Source organism: Alligator mississippiensis, chromosome 12, assembly GCF_030867095.1.
Source record: "Alligator mississippiensis isolate rAllMis1 chromosome 12, rAllMis1, whole genome shotgun sequence".
NCBI classification, from domain to species: domain Eukaryota; kingdom Metazoa; phylum Chordata; order Crocodylia; family Alligatoridae; genus Alligator; species Alligator mississippiensis.
Genome location: NC_081835.1, coordinates 15,196,377 through 15,215,118, shown reverse-complemented (window position 1 = coordinate 15,215,118; position 18,742 = coordinate 15,196,377). Strand labels below are relative to the sequence as shown.

The 18,742-nt window shown below is 46.3% G+C and overlaps 1 protein-coding gene across 1 annotated transcript in view; it reads left to right on the top strand.

The window, feature by feature from the left end:
* The window catches only part of PLXND1 (plexin D1), a 120,079-nt gene that overhangs the window by 53,568 nt on the left and 47,769 nt on the right, over positions 1–18,742 (top strand). The window contains exons 9-14 of the mRNA XM_014605516.3: positions 2,756–2,860; positions 5,230–5,319; positions 7,125–7,218; positions 11,851–12,014; positions 13,949–14,100; positions 15,406–15,505. Coding sequence (XP_014461002.2) covers positions 2,756–2,860; positions 5,230–5,319; positions 7,125–7,218; positions 11,851–12,014; positions 13,949–14,100; positions 15,406–15,505 — 705 coding nt within the window. The remainder of the gene's footprint in view (positions 1–2,755; positions 2,861–5,229; positions 5,320–7,124; positions 7,219–11,850; positions 12,015–13,948; positions 14,101–15,405; positions 15,506–18,742) is intronic.

The following is an 18,742-nucleotide window of genomic DNA, read 5'->3' as shown; positions in this document are numbered from 1 at the left end:
GTTTTATTTTACTAAAGATCCTAGTTTGTTGTAGGGCAGAGATGTACGGAGGGGACCTTACTCAGAGTCTGGGGGGTAAGGACACACTTGAACTCACTGAGGTGGAGAAGAGGGTGCCAGTGGAGCAGTATGAATGCAGTGGGTACCACTGTCTGTGGCAGGCAGAATAGATTGACTGCATGGGACACAACAAAGACGCTGGACTTACTAATATCACTGTTTACCAAGCACATGCTCCTCAAGTAAGGTACAGAGTGAGCATAATGAAGGCAGAACTTACTGAGCTCTGTCAGGGACATTTCACCAAGTCTTTTCCACACTCGGTTCCCCCACAACTTTGGTGCCTGAAAACCAGGGGTTGTCCTGTCTGAGCTGAGCAACCACATGGGGACTAGGCCTTCACTGAGCTCACATCTGGATCTGCAATTCCTCGGAGTTCATGTACATTTTGATTCAGTATCTGGTTCTAGTTTTGCCCCATTGGAATAGCTGCTAACTAGGGGACTAATCCTTTCTAAATTTTCCATTGATTTCAGCAGAGCTGCTTGCAGAGCGAAGGTCTGAGAACAGAGCCCCATGTAAGCAACCTTAGCTAAACTAATTAAACAGCTACAACTCTTTCCAGGTTATCAAAAGAACAAACACCTGCAGTATATCTGCTGAGAAGCAAATGCTGCACCAGCTGTGCATGGGAGCATTTTAAAAATCCAGATCCTTTTCCCCTGATCCAGCCACAGAGGTCAGATTGGCTGGAAAGTTCTAGGGGAAGGGTCTGCAAGACACCCTGTTAATCAGTCCTCTAAAGTGTATTTATCCAGCAAGCCAAGCTGGCCGCTGTGACACGTTAGGGCACACAAGACTGTAGGAGTGCTTGCGTTAATTTTCAGTCTCCTGCTGAGCTTGTATTAACTCTTTTGATTCTTATAAAGAAGACCCTGGACTGAAATCTCCCTCAAACCCTTTGCTTTGTTGTTTTACTTCTCTCCCCTCCCTATCATGTGTGTGTGTCTGTTATTTAATCTCCTTGTTGAGGCAGCACTGACTGTGCTTGCTTAAGATCAGTGTCACGATAAGAGCTGAAGCATGTTTTCCACAGTAAAACAAGCACTTTAAGATAATTCAGAGACCTCGTAGCCATGGTTGGAAGAGTCAAGAGCAAAGCACTCTATGCAAAGAGCGCCTGCTATACAGAGCACCCAGAACTAAGTGTTCAGCTGCACATGCTGAAGGCCTGATTCTCACCTCGCATGGAAGTAGAGCAGGAGTAACTGCACTGACACCAGCAGATTCACACTTGAGTGAAGCTTGTGTAAGTGAGAAGAGAATTGTGCCCATTGTAAATTATTTGCATAATTGGACCAGTAGCCTGCTGGGAGAGGTAGTTAGCCATGTTAAGCTGAAGTCAGGCAGAAGGCAGATGCATCTTACAGACTAGCTAAATAAGATATAAGTAGAGCAGAAGTGTTTGTGGACTTGAGCGCCTTTCATCAGATGCTATGAAAGGACAAGCACAGAACTGAATAGTCATTTTACCCTAGTCACTCCAGTGCTGACGGCATTGATCCGGTTATATCCCGGGGAAATGGAGAGAAGAGGCTGGTTGAGATTTTGCTGCTGTTTGCAGTGTGATCTCCATTTCATGGAAGAATAGGATGGGTTTGTCACAATGATTTGGACTCAGACCAACTTGTATCTGAGCCGTCAATTTAAGTGAGAACAAAAGTAAGGGGACAGATGACCTTTCGAAATCATTTTTAGCTTCATTTGGAACCTTCCATTCAGTTTTCCCAATGCCCCCTACAGCTCATTATAGCCTTTCCTTCTCTCTCTCAGCCCTCCCATCGCCCTGTTCCTGCTCTCTTTTTCTCTCCCTCCTACACATATGAACGTGCACACACACACACAAACACATTGACTTCTGAATAGTAATGTGTAGAGGAGACCACTGGAAAGTGAAATCTCTGCAGGGGCTTGGAGAAATGTGCATTGCAATTTGCAAGACATTTTGCTTCCTGCTGAGGAAAGAGGGTCTCACAGGAAGATTTGTCATTGTATAGTGCAGCTTGTCCTTTTAGTGTCACTCTGGCCCCTTTTAAATGCCTGTAATAATGTAACTGCCCTGGTGTGGCACCTAAGCAGCGCATATGGTTTTGCTTTTAATTTGTGAGTGAATTTATTTTACTGTGAAAAGTGAAAAGTTGCAGACAGACATCCCTGTCACCTGGAGACCCCAGCCCTCTATTTAGCCACAGAGCAGGTTCTGAAAGGGGAGCCAGGCCTGTAACATGAGGACCTCGGAGCGGCCCCTTCTAGAGGGAAGAAGGGAATTCGTATTTCATTCCGATTTCATCTTAGACCAAGGAAGTTAATGAGGGCACCAGTCAGTGCTGAATGTGGGGATGACAACTGTCCGCTGGGACCTGCGTTGAGCCTGCCACCTTGTGCCACCAAACAGCCACAAGATGGGAGCAGTTTTTAGCCACTGCTTTCCTGGGCTGGACTTAAACTGGTGTCTCTGAGGTAGTAAGATCAGCATGGCATTACCAGTCCTACAAGCCACGCACTCTCCCTGAGAGCCGTCAGCCTGAGGCTTAGCTCTGGTTTGTAGGCTACAGTGTGATTTAAGGTTTTACTGCAGGTGACTTTTCCAGGGTTTCTCTGTGTTTCTTCTTTCCTCTTCGTTGCGGAGACTCAATGTATCCTCAGAGAAGTTTCCCATTAACCTTTCTTTCTTTTCTTGTCTTCTGAAAAACAGAGCAGCACTGACTGTCCGCAGATTGTACCTGTGTCGCTAGAACCAATGCCCACGGGGACGTCTCAAGACATTACAATCTCGCTGGCTAATGCTGTTTTCTCCAAGGTAACTGAGTTTTTAGGCAGAGCCAAAAGGTTCAGTTGAGCTCACCAGGTGATTCTTTGCCCCCATGTACCAAGAAGTCCAAGAGCCAGATTAAGGGATGCTTCTGAGGAGGTGCCATCCTTTGTCCCTGCATGAAGTGACTTACCATTTCCACCTGAAGTTAGCCTCTGACATAGCTGTACTAGCAGGGGACGCTCAAGGAAAGTCACCACCCAGGTGGCAGTGGGGCTTAAATCAAAAAAACAAAGGGAAAATGCAGCTTGTATACAGAAGCTCTCTAGGGATCCATTACAGTTAATGTCAGACCTTTCACGGTATGTGCACAATATGTGGATTTATGCACATTGTAAAATATCCACTAGAACAAAATGTTTGGGGGAAATAAAATTCACACGTTCCTGGTGGATATTTTTTCCACCTTCCATCCTGCGAGCATGCAGGTGTTGGTGCTCCCAAGGGGCTGACAAAGCTATGCGCAAGGTCGTCTCTGAGGCCCTGCTTCTGGAAAAGAAACACTGTTGGAAGTGAAAGCTAATGTGGAGACTGAGTAAAGTCCAGATATATGGGCAGAGTCTCCTGTGCTCACCAAGCTCTGTGTTGGAATTCATCACAGAAATAGGTGTAGTTTTTTAAGTGTCCTTCTCTGAAAACTTCTGGGCTATATAGGGAAACTGGTTCTAGTAGCTAGAAAATGAAGCATCCTGGGATGTGTTTAATGAGCTAGGAAGTACCAGAGGAATTCACATAAGGGTTGGGAAAGGATTTTAATAAATACTAGCACTCATGAGAAGCTGCCATTTGTCATTTGAGGTCAGGTTTTCAAGCAACCCTGTGTAATTGTGGGCCTGATTTGCCTGGGCAGTTAACCACAAAACCACAAATGAGATACTCAAACACGCAAATAGCCAGGTAGCTTGACTTTTTTTTTTCTTTTTTTTTTTACTTAAGTAATGAATTGAGCTTGGGAAAATCTTCAGATGTAAGGAGCTTGTTTGTTCTGGGAACAACAGAAAGCAAGGTCAGGGTGTAACACAGCAATATTAATAAGGTTTCCATAATATCTTGTACTGTTTGTTGCCCAGCAAAGGGAATGATGTGCTGTGAGCTGGTTGCTGTTTCCTGCTGAAGGTGTGGCATGCATAAATAAGGATGTGTCCTTTGTACTGTCAGCAAAAAATGTTGGTGGTAGATTGCTCTTCCTCTGGAAATTTTTAAGGTGGCTAAAAAGGAAGAAATACCATATGAAACCTGATAGGAAATGAAGTAAACAGGAAAGTGCCTGAGGCACCACCATTTCCAGTTTGGGCCAGAAGTCTCCTGATCCTTGTCAGAGCAGAAGATCCACTGCTACTGCTCTTGAATTTACAAATGTGTTCACAAAACAAGAGAGGGCACCGGTTAGTTTAAAAAGCAGCAGTTAACACTGGTATAAATGACTCACAGTACAGACTTTCAGCCTCTCTCTGCTACCCCTCACATGCTGTTTGAGACAGCGAGCCTCTGCCATGAATCTGATGTTTCTTTCACACTTCAGGCAGTTTTAGCAAATCTGTCTGGTTGGGATAGAACATCTGTAGGGCTCATCCATTAAAGAGGATGGATCACTAGCCTCAGAGATAGGATTCAGGCCCATAAGTTGCTTATGCAAGGATAAGCAGGAGCAGGATTTGGCCCCTGGTGGTAGCAAAACGGTGTAGAGAAATGTCTTTTTCAAACATTCTGTGGCCAGACTCCCTTACCTCAACATGAGCACAGGTGATGGGATGGAGATGAAGATGGCTTTAAGACCAGATGACTGACTGGCCTGTTTGACTGACTGACAGTTTGGCCCGGCCAAGCCTGCTCGGGATCAGTGGTGGCTCTTGATGTAACTTAGAGCAGCCACGTGAAAGCTCTGAACTCCACCTGTTTATACCAGACACACAGAAGTCAGTAGGAATATCCAGAGCAGTATCCTCTGGACAACCTACTTCCTGCTACATAAGCAAGGGATCCTCTTACTTTGAGGGTAGTCGGCAGCTGTCTTGGACTGCACTTTTCTGACAAGACACTAGGGCCAGATGAGGGCCCAGGATCCAGCCCCTTTGTGATGTTTAGCTTAAGAGCCATTACTCGATCACTCCCTTCATATTAGCAAATAACCAGGGTGAGTCAGGATCTGCAGTCACCCTCCTCTCCAAATGCAAAACTCTGGATCCTGTTCTGATTGACACCGGTGGATCCCTATCCACCCATGGGGATGCTCCAGGTATTCACCGGACCAAGTGAAAGCAGAGCAGAGGGTTGAAGCCCTGCTTGTCTCCTGAATGTTAGGCAATAACTCAAAAGACGATTTTTTGCAAGCTTTTCCCTTTGTTCCCTTCCTCCAGGACACAGCTCTGGAATGTCACTTCGGAACCGATAGGACGTTTGAAGCCAGATGGGTGAATTCTTCAGCCATTAAGTGCAGCAGTGTTCTGGTACGCGTCAGAGGAGGGATCTGCAAGGACTTCCCCAGCACTCAGGGATGTCCACAATGTGGGGGTGGGGGGCTGTCCCACTGCCCGCACATGCAATCAAGAAAACACCTCTCCCTCCCTCAAGCATTGCAAACTGCAAAGGAACCAGAACAGCCTTCAGCATCACCAGAAGGATGCCCCAGAGGGCTCTTTGTACATACCCATGCCCATAGAGAGCATTTCAGAGTGGCTACTTCAGCTTCCTTGGGACCATCTGGTACATGGGTCACCAAAATTTTGAGGCAGAGTGCCAAAAACACCCCAACCTCAATTTGCAGCCCTCGATAGCTTGCTAAAACTCAGTAAGCGGCCCTCCACCTGAAATAATTGCCTGCCCCTGAGCTGGAGGGATTCCTCTCAGCCTGTTACTTCTAAACTGACCATAGGAAAAGCCTCATATGACAGACAAGGGTATCTTGTCACTTTGGGCCCAATCCTGCCAGGCATAAAGTATTCTCTATTTCTTCTGATATGACAGGGAGATGAGGGCACTCAGCACCCAGGGCCCTTAGAAGGCCTGCTTGTTCCCTCCTTACCATCCATATCAGTACCATGAATGGGAAGAAGCTTTCACCCTGTATTAATTGAGGATAACGTTATGTATCCTTACAAACAAGGAAGAGTCAGTATCTCCCATGGGAATGATAGGAACCCTGTTATAACTCGGGAAGATAAAACATGTGGCCTGAAGAATAGCTCTTTATTTAAATATACTCTACGTAGTATCACGTAGTAAAGGCCCCCAAACTATCCAAGTTCATATAGCATCACTGTTGAAGCTGTATGAAAATGTTTTATTGGTCACTCATAGCCCTGGAAAAAATATTTCAGGTTAATCCAAACCAAAATTTTTTGATGTCTTGGGTCAGCCAAAATATTGAAAAGTAATTTGTTGCAGGTCAAGTGATCCAAACCCAAAACATTTCATTTCAATTTCAAATAAGTTTTTTCTTCATTCTTTTAAAAATAAAACTGGAAGTAATGCTGTTAATGAACAGTTGTGTGGGATCTACAAATTGAAGCATTTCATTTGATCTTTTCATATTTTTACGTGAAACCAAATGAAATGTGTGGTGTGTTTCAGTGTTGCCAAATTTGCATTTTTGCTGGAAAAGAATTTTGCGAAAATGTTTTGTCCTCCTCTAGTCTCTAGAGTGCAGCAGGGTATGCTTAGCCCTGAAGATATGCACCATACTTCTATGCAGAGGAAGGACTGAAAAGGCTGGAAGAGACCCCATCTTTAGAGTGAATTGTTGTCACTGTGGAACAGGTTATGCCCTTGAGAGGGAGATAATTTCTGGGCTTCCCTCAAGTGAGACATTTTTAGCATTGAGAAGAAAATTTGCCCCAGATAAATTTGGAACAATGGTATATGTTGGTCAAGCATTTCAACATATGTAAACAGGGTAGCCTGTTCATTTTTCTTTTTCATCTTTACATAGACATCAGCAAATGCAGAGCCCTGTTGAATGATGCATTTGCAGGGAATGCTTCTGCTTTTATCGTGGTCTCAGCAAAACTAATTAATTCAGAGAGAAAAATATCCCTCCCTTCCTTTTCTTCCTGCTACCCCCGTTAAAGACATAAGCCTTGCAGTCTGAGAAACCATGCTAGAAAGTATGGGAGCGTTGTTATATTGAAAAATGTTAGTCATCATGTATATGTGGGGTGTGTGTGTGTGTGTGTGTGTGTGTGGGTGCATGCAGAGGGTAGTCTGCTATTTTAGTAAATTTCATTAGCACTTCTTCATTTATTTCTTCATGCAGCTCCACACATCAGAGAAAAGCCATATCTTCCCGGTAAACCTTCAGCTGAAGCATAGACCAGACAGATTTATTGACAATCCACAGATGATGACAGGTTTGGGCTGAAGATATTTTTCACTGTGCTCTCGTTTGATCAGGTTAAAGGCTCCTAAAATGCTAACAAGATTGATGAGAGATTGCTCTGAGTATCAAATGCATGGGCACAATTTCGACTCACTCTTCTCTCTCTCTCACACACACACACACCCCCTCATATACATGCAGAGAGAGGTGTGGTTTTAACCACAGTATGAATGTGTGTACAAGTTGCATATTTTCACACCCCCATAGACATACAAGTGCGCGCACACACACACATGCACAGATCTCCTGGCCACCCTCACACAGATCTCACACAACAGTGTAGGCTTCTTGCTTGCCAGTAGCGTGTAGCACAGAACATTTTGAAATAATAGATCCCAAACGAATATGTGAAGTGTCTTCCAAGGTCAGGGAAGGAATTTAGTTCAAAGGCGATAAGCACAGAGGGGGGAAGGGCCCTCCAGAAGCTTTTATGGGAATACAAGATCAGCATTAAATGCATTTTAAAAATTGCCCTCTTGTATCCCTTCACAGTTAACAAAACATGTAACCACAGTTCCTCCCCCCACTAGTCTAGGGAAAATCTCTGAGGAAAGACAGAAGGGTTCTTCAAAAGCCCTCTGTTGTATCAGCAAACTGAAGGAAGAGGAAAGGCACCAGATTAAAAATGCACATATAACAGTACATTTAGGTTAGCAGAACAGCCAGTGGAGCCAGGATATTAATGCACTGACCTCCCTCCCTTGCCCTTGCCTGCTATGCTCTAGCTAACCACAAGCTTTTGCTGAATGTGGTGTCTATACCAGTCTCATAATCCTTTCCGGTGCTCCTACACTGCAGCTTCCAATAGTTTCAGTAGAGGTTTGATTGGTTTGAGAAGAGAACCAGAGCCCTGGAGCGAGCTGCCTTAGTGGTAAGGCTGGACTAAGACAAGGGACTTAAGATACGTCTAGACTCAGCTAATTCTGCTGCCAGAGCTCATGCATACCTTCCCACTTCTGGTGGTTCCACACAACTCTATTGTAGTACAGCAAAATGCTAGAGGGACTGGATAGACTGTGGCTGGCAACTGAAGTCTTGGGAGTGTGATGATAGTACACCCTTGGCTAGCTACTGGGTGGCAGCCAAAGCCTTACTCTGCTTGGCAGGGATCTAGTAACTCTGCTAGCGCAGAGAGGCTTTGTGTATGCATGCACTCACTGCTTTGCCAACAGAACTGGAGATGATCTACCAGTGATGTAGACTAAGATACAGACAGGTTGGTGACTGGGTCCAGATAGTGATGTTCTTGGTAGGTAGCAGAGGATAGGAAGGAGAAATCTTGCAAGGGAATCAGGCACTGGAGAAACAATTTAGGAATCTCAAGATGGGGGAGCCAAAGAGTCCAGTAAGCTGTTTGGGGAAGATCAAGAAAGCACACTGACTTCTTGAAATGACCGGCAATAGCAGAGGACAGTTTTCTCACCACAGGATGCTGAACACTAAGTGGGTAGTGACAGATGTGCAGCTCCCTGCTGTAACTCATGGCGCTTCACAGAAAGCGCCGTGAGTTGTAAATGACTGCCTCTCCTCCCCCGACCCAGAAAACTTTTGCTGTTGGGTCAGGTTGTTGGGGGATTGAACTCAACTTTGGAGCCAAGCCAGGACACTCTGTGTGTCATCAGTGTCTCTTCCTTAGCACCCCTATGCAGTTCTGTCAGGGCATGGCTGTAGAGCGCTTTCAAGGGTCCAATAGCATGACAGTTGTCACTTCTGTCAGCACCCTGTGTGAGTGTTGCTGTAATCAGAAAAATCAGAAGGGGAATCGCCCATGTCCTAGTAGTTCACTGAGTCCATGCAAGCATTGAATCTACATTAATTGCTACACAGAGGAGCAGTCAGCTTACACTTCCTGAGTTTGAATTCCAGTTGGATTTCCCAAACATTTTGATACTTGGTCTAACCTGGATCATATCACTTCCCATATTTCTCTGGCCTCCTCTCTGCTTCAGCCAGACCGCTACATTTGAAACTATAGAAAATCTTACAAAGCAATTGCAGGCAAAGACTAAAAGTAACTAGGCCAGCTTGTATGCATTGGATAGTTATCTCTGGTGGAACTAGTCCTGACTGACTGGAGACCCAGTACTTTTTAAATTTTTATTTCTCAGCCTTTGTTGGAAACTATGTTTTTGTCTCTGAATAAACCAAGGAAATTGTAAAACTATTACCTTTCAAATTAAGAGCACCTAGTTTAATGCTGAGTCAGGACTCAAGATAAATGAAACCAGCAATTGTTGGAGACTAGAGGAGAAACTTTTTTCATAAGTAGCTTTGAAGATTCATTAACCTGAGCCCATTTCTCAGCAAAGAGAAGAAGTAAGCCAGAGGCAGCATGGCTGAAGAGGAGGGGAACTACCCTTCTCTTTTTCCTTCTGTACTGTTTCTACATTGATGGATATCAGAAGACTAGCTTCTTCCCTAGCAAGGTAGGGCAAGGATTAGAACCCAGGGTCAATCAGGCTCCATCTCACTGAGCCACATTCTTCTTGCTCTGCTTTTTTTCATCTTGGTCCTACATACATTGGCTGCCCAGCAGGCCAGCCTCACCAGGTAAGGTGAAGGGTCCTCTTAGTGAGGTTTGCCTTGTGGCCTGGTGGTTGGCCTACTTTACTAGCAAATAAAAGATGTGTGTTCCACCCCTCTAAAACACTCCCTTAGCCAGGGCTCTAGCTCCTTGCTTACTGAGCAAAATAATGGGCATCTTGCATGGAGTTCTGCATCTCCTTGGAGGGGAGTAGGATCTAAAACCCACACAAGTGGCCTAACATCCCCTCTGGTTCTGAAGTGTGCTGAGCATTCATTGAGTTGCAAGTGAAGTCAGTAAGAGCTGAGGAAAACTAGGCCTGTCCTGTTCCATGTTGATCACCCAAAAGCCAAGCCAATCAAAATTTAGAGTAACATTGCACAAGAAAGCCAGAGGAGACGCTGAGTTTTCATGGCGTGCTTTAAACTTCCCTCTGGTGACCAGTGCAAGCTAAGTGCAAAATGTGGCTGCATCCTTGTTTTATATAATACTGCCAAAACTGTGTGATGTTGGGAGTAGGGTGTGGAAATCACTTTGCCTGAGCATTTTGAACTGAAAAGAGCATTTCTAACTGAGAAGGGAATATTGGTATTACCCAGTCATTAGCTATTAAAGAGCTCAAAGCACTTGCATTGGGTGCTCTAAAGTAGGTCTGTGCGAAGCAGCTAGTATTCGCTTCAGATTCGGCCAATTCGGGAGAGAGTGATTCGGTTTGGTGATTCAAATCACTGTCCTGAATTGTTTCAGACGAATCTGATTTGGACATTCGGCTTCTGCCAAATCTCTGAATCACACAGGCCCATCGCCCGCCTGCTGTCCCAGCCTGGCAATGGCTGCCCCACCTGCCTCAGCTCTGGCCCTTTAAGGAAACCCCCCCCCCAACCCCAGACTCACCGGTTCCTGCCCGCTGGGGAGCGATCCTCACTGTCCCCCATTGCCCCCTGCCATGTGGGGGGCTCTTCCATAAGCCCCCCCAAAGCCCTGGGACCGCTGAAGGAGCTGGTGAGTCCCAGGGTTTGGGATTTTTTGGGGGGGAGGGGGGGGTTCTAAAAGGGCCAGGAGCTGGGGTGGGGTGGGCAGGGCAGCCGTGGGGCAGGGGGCTTGTGGCAGAGCCCCCCATGCAGCATGGGGCAGTGGGAGCAGCAGGGATCACCCCCCGGCCCAGCAGCACCCAGTGAATCAGGGCTTTTTTAAAAGCCCCAGGAGCTGGGGCAGGTTCTGGCAGCTATGGGGGGGCTGGGGGAGCGGGTAGAGGTTGGGAGAGGGCTGGGGAAGCAGGCAGGGGATAGGGCCTGACAGGGTTCCCCCCATTGCCCCCTCCTCCAGCCTCCCCTCACCCGCCCCCTACTTACCAGCTCCAAGTCCAGCTCCACCTCCCCGTGGCAGTGGGCAGGGACTGTCCGAATCATCGAAGCTCTCCGAATCTTTTTCGAAGATTTGGAGAGCTTCGAATCAATTTGGACCTTTTTATTGTTCCCCTGATTCGATTCGGATTTGGCAATTCAGCCACCGAATCGGGCCAGATCTCCTCTGAATTGAATCGGCACCTGAAGCTTTGCACAGCCCTACTCTAAAGGGAGAAGTCAGTAAAGAGAGCTTGCAGCTGCTAAAGGGAAGAAAGGGGAATGTTAACATCGTACAAATCATTGCAACACTCATATTCTTGTCGCAGGTTGTGGAAGCAGTGACTGTTTTGCTAGCAGGGTGGGGTCAGCTGTGCTAAGCTCCATCCCAAGTGGATAGCAAGAATTAGAAAAATGCAATTAGAAAATTGACAAAAGGCTTTTTAAAAAAAATAAAAACGAAGAAAGTGCTGCTAAATTATATTGCACTGGGAATAAGTTCCCAGTACTTCTGGGAAATTTTCAGCATTACAGCCAACACTCCCTCTGTTTGCTTTCTCTCCAAGTTATTCTGCTCATGTGTTTGATTTCCAACAGCATAGAGTTTATTCTGTATATGTCGATGTAGATCATGATGTGTATGTATAGATGTATATGTGGGTTTGGTGTTTGACTCTGTAGATCATGATGGGTCCACATCTGGGATCTCACAATATCTCTCTTCTCCTGCATTTAGTGGAGGTCTATAATTGTGCAACTGGAAGCACAGACTGTTCTCAGTGTCTGGGGAGGGAGGACCTGGGGCACCGCTGCACCTGGACTGAGAGCAGCTCCAGTTGCAGACTAAACACTGAATCCCTGCAGACCTCAAACACGTGCCCTGCGCCTGAGATTCAGAAGGTAAGGCTTGAGCATACCCCCAGAAGCAACAGGCCGGTCAACAGCGCTGTGCATGTAGCATAACAAACAAGACAGCCCTTCATTTGGGAACTAAAGGGAGGGGACTGATATGGGGACAGCTAAGAAACCCTACATTATCTTTGACACGAGATAAAGTTGAGAACTGCATGAAAATACCACACTAACTACAAAAAACACCCAGCTGAGATCCAATCCAGATCTTTTAGTGGGAAAAACAAACAAACCAAAACTTTGTCTCGGTCTCCAAGGCCATCCATTTTTTTTATCAGTGAGGGGGGAGATGCAGAGATTCAGGCAAGGAAATTTTGCAAAATCAACCAGAGGATTCTTTATCTAGAAATTGTTGGTAGATCTGGTATAGATAAAATCATTACCTGTACTCACCTCTCCAGCCACTACTCACTGTGGTCTTATCACCATCCAGAATGACAGAATGACTTTTTTGCAATGATGCTTTAAAGGTTGGTCCAAGGCCTAGATTTGGATTTCCCAGCTGGGGTGTCCTTGGGTTTGAGCATTTGTTAGCAAAAGGAGACCAGCCACTAAGCTCCACTCCTAATGCAGAGTCCCAGATAAGAAAGCACATGCAGGAAATCCTACAACAAACTTCATGGGAACAGAGAAAACTCTGGAGACTAAAGATCCTATAGAAAACAGTAACAAAACCTGCCAAAACTGGCAAGCTCTGGGGCTGTTTATTCATGGGGAAGGAGTGTGAAAATATCTGTCCATATTTGAGCACTGTGGTTTGAATTCTCTGATTCCCAAAAGCCCTTTCCATCCTGTCACTATCAGAGGCACAACAGTGGGGAAGGAATGTTCTCTGATGAGCCTGCCTTACCCCAATGCGTATAAAATGTTATCAGCTCTGTGCCAAAAAATAATGGAAGCAAACCACAAGAATTCAGGTTACAGAATGTGACAGGCTTGTGAGGCTACGTCCCTAGCAAATATAAGACACTGAATCCAAATCCTCCGTCACTGAAACAAACAAGCTTTGCTTTAGCTTTCACAGAGTCATCCTCAGGAGAAGGAGGACCACAGCTACATAGAGAAGGGGCACTGAGCTTAGTAATGTAATATTATCAGCCCTAACCAGCTTGGCGGAAGAAGGAGCCTCCATTCTTGACCTTCCCCTTTCTGGCTTACGTCATGTTGTGTTGGCAACAGCTCCAGCGAGCTGTGGCCTCTCCACATGCACTCAGAGGAAGGCTGATGTTACCAGGCAGCCTTTGCTGCCTTAATAAGTTTCAGTAAGTTTACTAAAATGAAAACAGCCCTTCCTGAATGTAAGGACTTAACTTGGCCCGATGAATAATGACAGCCAAGTGCTGAAGCAGCTATAGTAATAGCAAACCAAGGCTGCAGTAAAATGGCACAAAGGCCTGCAGACCTAACACTGTCCCATCACAACTAAACAGGATTAGTAACAGATGAGAAATCCCAATGCATCAATTAGTTTGATTCAGTGGGAGGCAATCACGACTGAACCAGTACTTTAATACTGGTGCCCTGGCCAGTGTCTAGCGCAGATATAGCTGCTGTTACTTTTTTTCTCTGCTCTCTTTCCTCAATAGCTGTGCAGTCATAATGTCTCACCCCAGAGTCAGCTGCATTTTCCATGGTGTGTGACCTAATCTCTGTGGGCACCAAAGTAACTGCAGACGTGTGAACTCTTTCGGTTCCCAAAGCTCTGGCAGACGGAGCATGCTGAGGGTATGGCCTGTGTGGGTGAGGCGAGGGTGTGAAAGGCAGCCTTTCTTCCCCAGAAGGAGAGGCTGAGTAGAGCGTGCGTGTGTGCTCACACATAGACATATGCGTGCGAGAACAGAAATGCACGGAGGAATCAAAGCAAAAGGTTTTCCTGTGGTCCTGCTGTAACCTGTATCCCTTTCCCTTTGGCTCCTTGGCAGATTGAGCCCCTGAGCGGGCCCCTCGAAGGAGGAACTCTGCTCACAATACGAGGAAGGAACCTGGGCCGTAGGTTCAGCGATGTCATTCACGCTGTCAAGATAGGGGGTGTGAAATGCTTGCCACTCCAGGACAGATACATGGTCTCTGAGGAGTGAGTATGTCAAAGCATGCCACTGGAAAGCAGGGGATTGTGCCTAGGGCTTGTTTACTTCTCCCTTTGTCCAGCAAACCAGCTCCCCCCACCAGCCCTGCGATGGGGAAACTGGATGGTGTGGGACACTGTCCCCCCGCCACAGTTATTTGGAACAGATCAGTGTTACCACCTCTGGGCAACTTTTCAACCCAGTGAGACAAGTCTGGCTCCCCATTTTCTGCCTAGTGCCTACATGACATGCACAAAATCCTTCCATGGAAGTGGACCCTAGCTGGCCCCTTCTTAGCCACCACTGCCGAGAACTGGATGGATCAAGGAGCCTGAATGCCTCTGCGTCCCCCCAGCAATGGGTTGGGGCCTGTGGGTGGGACAGCACGGGAGAGCTCACGCAGCTGCTGCCTGCATTGAACCTGTTCTAAGTCCATATGAAGAACTTTTCCCTGCAGAGCTGTCAGACCTTTCACCGGTGTTAAACTCACTTCATTATTTTTAAAGACCTCCCTCTTATCACTGTCAGACGGGCTTGAGGGAAAAGCTGAGGTGATTGTCTCCAGGCTGATTGGGAGCAAAATCATCCAAAAAAGCTTAAGTAAAGCCTCCTGCCAATTTCCTACAGAGATGGCAATATTAGGCTGTGAAGAAAGGTCTTACAGAGCAGCAGGTCAAACCATCCAGAAGGCCTGTGCTCAGAGGCACCAGCAGTCCAGCCATGCCTGAGTTACAGCAAACGAGGTTTTTGTAACCCACTATGGAAATAGTTGGACATAGTTGGAGCTTTTTAATAGTTGCTATTAAAAATCTTGGCCCATGCTGTGAGTACAGACAGCTCTATGGAAGAGCAGGTACTGAATAAACAGCAGTGTGTTCTGGAGAGTGCTGAAGGAGGCTGAATATTTGTAAGAGCTTCTGTGTGACTAATGTTGTTAATTGAGCCTCTGGCTGTGTCTCTAGTTAGTTTTTCCTTAAAATATCCCTCCCTGGCACTACTGTGGGGGCAGCTTCAATTGTGGTGGGATGGAAATTGTAGTGTAGATGGCATGCAGAAATCCTTCCCCACTGGGTTCCTTATCCTCCTTGAAGCACCTGTAGACAACGTGCTGGTAAAAAGGCAGGAAACTGATCTGTGCAAGCACTGCGGTTGTTACTAGATGGCTTGCTGCTGGATTGGTGCTAGTGAAGTGGTGCAGATTGTAAGGAGAAGCTCAGGGTCTCACCCAGATCTGCTGCCTGCCTGCCCGTGCTCTCAAAGGGTACTCCTTACAGCTTGGACCCTCTCATTCTTCATCCTTCTCTTTCTTGCAGGATTGTATGCCAGACTGGAGAAGCCCCAGATGTGTTCTCCGATGTGGTGACAGTTAACATGAGCAAAGAAGGGAAATCCAAGGAGCGATACACATATGTGGTAAGTTGTCATCCCACAGAGAGCCTACGTTCGCCCCTGCTGGAACTCTTGATTCCACTCCACACCATTGCAGAGAGAAAGAACATAGCTCATGGTGTCGGCATTATTGGGGATGACTTCAGCTGCTCACTTTACAAGCCTAACGTTAGGGCCCTCTACACAATGCTCTGCATATAAGCCCCCACATCAGTATTTCCAAGTTTTTTAGCGTGTGCAGTTTCAGTTTATTGTTTCAGCCATCTTAATGCGATGTCATTACCGGTGTGAAGAGCTTGAAGGCCACCAGATAGCATTATAAATGGACAGGAGTCAGTGGGACATGGTTTGAACTTGTTCACAAAGGCATTTGTTGTCACTGCGAACGCCCCACTGGTCTAGGTTTGAGCCACAGTGACCCTGTCCAGTTCGAAGATGGTTGAGAAATGCCCAATAACAGCATGACCAGTTAAATCCTGGTTCGCTGACTGTAGGGTCAGAGATGATGTGGTGATTGATTGGTGCTTGTGCTGACCATTATTCATGCCATCTAGTAAGTAAGGAAAAGTCATAGGATTTTGAAAGGGTGAACCGTATTGGGCGTCTTGATGGGAGCCAAGCTATTGGTGGGTGGAATATGTCCCAATGCACTGGCAGCGTAGGATTTTCATGGAGTCTGGCTAGTAAGTTTACTTCAGCATTTATGTGGCAGAGACGAGGGGGAGCAATGTTACTGAGGACTGGTAACCATGGGAGTAGAGTGGGGCACAATGTGCCAACCTGGACAGGCTTGCAAGGCGGGTGGATCAAAACCTGATGACATTCAACACAGAGAAATGCAAGGTGCTCCACCTTGGGAGAAAGAACCCACATCCTACTTATAGGCTTGGCAGTGCTACACTCACTAGCACCACAACCAAAAGAGACTTGGGAGTAACGACTGATCACAAGATAAACATGAGCCACCAATGCGATGCTGCAGCTGGGAAACCAAATAAAACTCTGGCTTGAATCTACTGATCTAGCCCAAATGAGAAGTCATCCTCCCACTTTACACAGCCTTGGTGAGGCTGCCGCTGGAGTTCTGCATGCAATTCTGGGCTCCACATTTTAGAAAGGATGTGGAGAAGCTTGAGAGGATCCAGAGGAGAGCCACGTGCATGATTAGAGGTCAAGAGAGCAGACCTTATAAGGAGAGGCTGAGAGGCATGGGAATTTTCAACCTGGAGAAGTGAAGGCTTGGGGGGGACTTGGTGGCAGCCTATAAGTATATCAGGGATGGGATTCAGTAACTGGGAGAACATCTGTTCACCAGGGCACCCCAAGGGAAGCCAAGGTCCAACAGTCACAAACAGTTGGAAGACCGTTTTAGACTGGACATAAGGAAAAACTTCTTTACCATCTGAGTCTCCAGAGTCTGGAATAGACTCTTCCCAGAAGTGGTGCAAACACCTACTCTGAATACGTTCAAGAAATGCCTGGATGCTTATCTTGCTAGGGTCATCTGACCCCAGCTGACTTCTGCCCTTTGGGCAGAGGTCTGGACCCAATGATCTCGTGAGGTCCCTTCCAGCCCTAATGTCTATGAAATCTATGACATTATAGTGTGCAGTTGGATGTCTGCTCATTTGCTGTGTGTTGAACAAGCTCATACAGGGACACAGTATTCTGCAACTGAATAATACAGTGCAAGAGCAAATGAATGTAGCGTGGAGGCATTGGCACCCCAAGTGGAGCCTGCAAGTTTGGCAAGTAGGTTATTCCTTGTTTTGATTTTTAACTTACAAATCACATCTCCAGAAAGCTGCTTTAAAGTCTGATCAAGGGTGACTCCAAGATAATAAACTGGGTGGGCTTTGACTATCCCAGTGACAGTGGGGCACAGCCCCTAAGATGTCCCAGGTCCATTACGCTCTGTAGTTGATTTGAGTTCCCTTCAAGGTCAGGGGCAATGTGTATACTTTGGGATCCATGCCAGTCTGTGGAATCCAGCAACACTATTTCATATCTAAAAATTCTAGCAGGGAAAAAGCCAGCTGAGTTAGACCCGTGTGATAGCATAGGGCAGAGCAGTCTGCAAACACTGATGAGACCCGGTGGCTTTTTCTCCAGCATTTGGGTTCATAGAAAAGCATTAATCACCAGGAAGTGTGGGCTGGAGTCCAGAAAATGTAGTCCATACTGGTGGCTGCTGAGTGATTGTGGTGGTGACAAAGAGGTGAAATGCAGGGGATATGCTCTTTCTAAGTGGTTTTTGGTTTGTGAGGAAAAAACGTAAGAGGAAACATCTGCCAAGGCATCACCACCAAAGAATGAAAGAAGATCACAGGCCCATGGCATGACCTTAAACTTTGCATTGTGCTCCTAAACCTAGACAGGCTTGTGGCAAAGGCCACCTGTGCCATGAAAAGGCAGGGGGAGCCTTTTCTGCTCCTCTCACATAGCATGGCAGCTGTCTCATCATTGGCTGGTCCTTCCTGCCAAAGCAGCTTCTTTCCCAGCAAGGTTTGGAGAACTGAACAAAAAATTGTGAAGGCTTAAGTCCTGAGGTTGGAACCTGAACATACCATTGGGTTAAACAAGCTCTTGAAGTGAAGCTGCAGGGGCTTAAATTGCTACGGTGTTCCGCCCCAGAGGTAGCTGCATTGCAGAGTTAACTTGTGCAGTCCATCTCCATCGGGTCTTATCTGCTGGTGTGAAGATGGAGAGGCTCCAACAATGTCACACCAGATAAACATGCCCCCAACCATTTGAGGGCTTTATGGCCATCATCTTAGTGAACAGAGTCGAATTTGCAAGAACTTCAATGCTAACAAACTGGAAATGAGACTCCAGAGGAGTCCAACTGTGTGCTAGAGGGGTTTGATGGGCAGGAACAGTCTCTATACTGTGTGTGGTATTGTGCATTTCAATGGGATAGGGGCTCAGGGCACAGGACGGCTGTCTACAGAGGCATTAAATCAAATCAGCAAAATAAATATTGTAGAAATGGAAGATGAACAGAAACACAGAAGGAAAAGAATATAAAGGAACAGAATCCACTGCGTGTGTATGACAAAGACAAGGGTAACTAATAATAAGCATGTTGTGTAACTGGAATTGACAGCACTGTGAGATATGAAGCAGCTTAGCGGTATTTACTTCAATCAGCTCATGTGTTTTTTTCTGAGCTACTGGAATGATTTCAGTAGGAGAGAGGTCTCCAATGCAGTTCATACACTACAACACTGCAAATTTTGTTCCTTGGGGATGTTGTTGCTA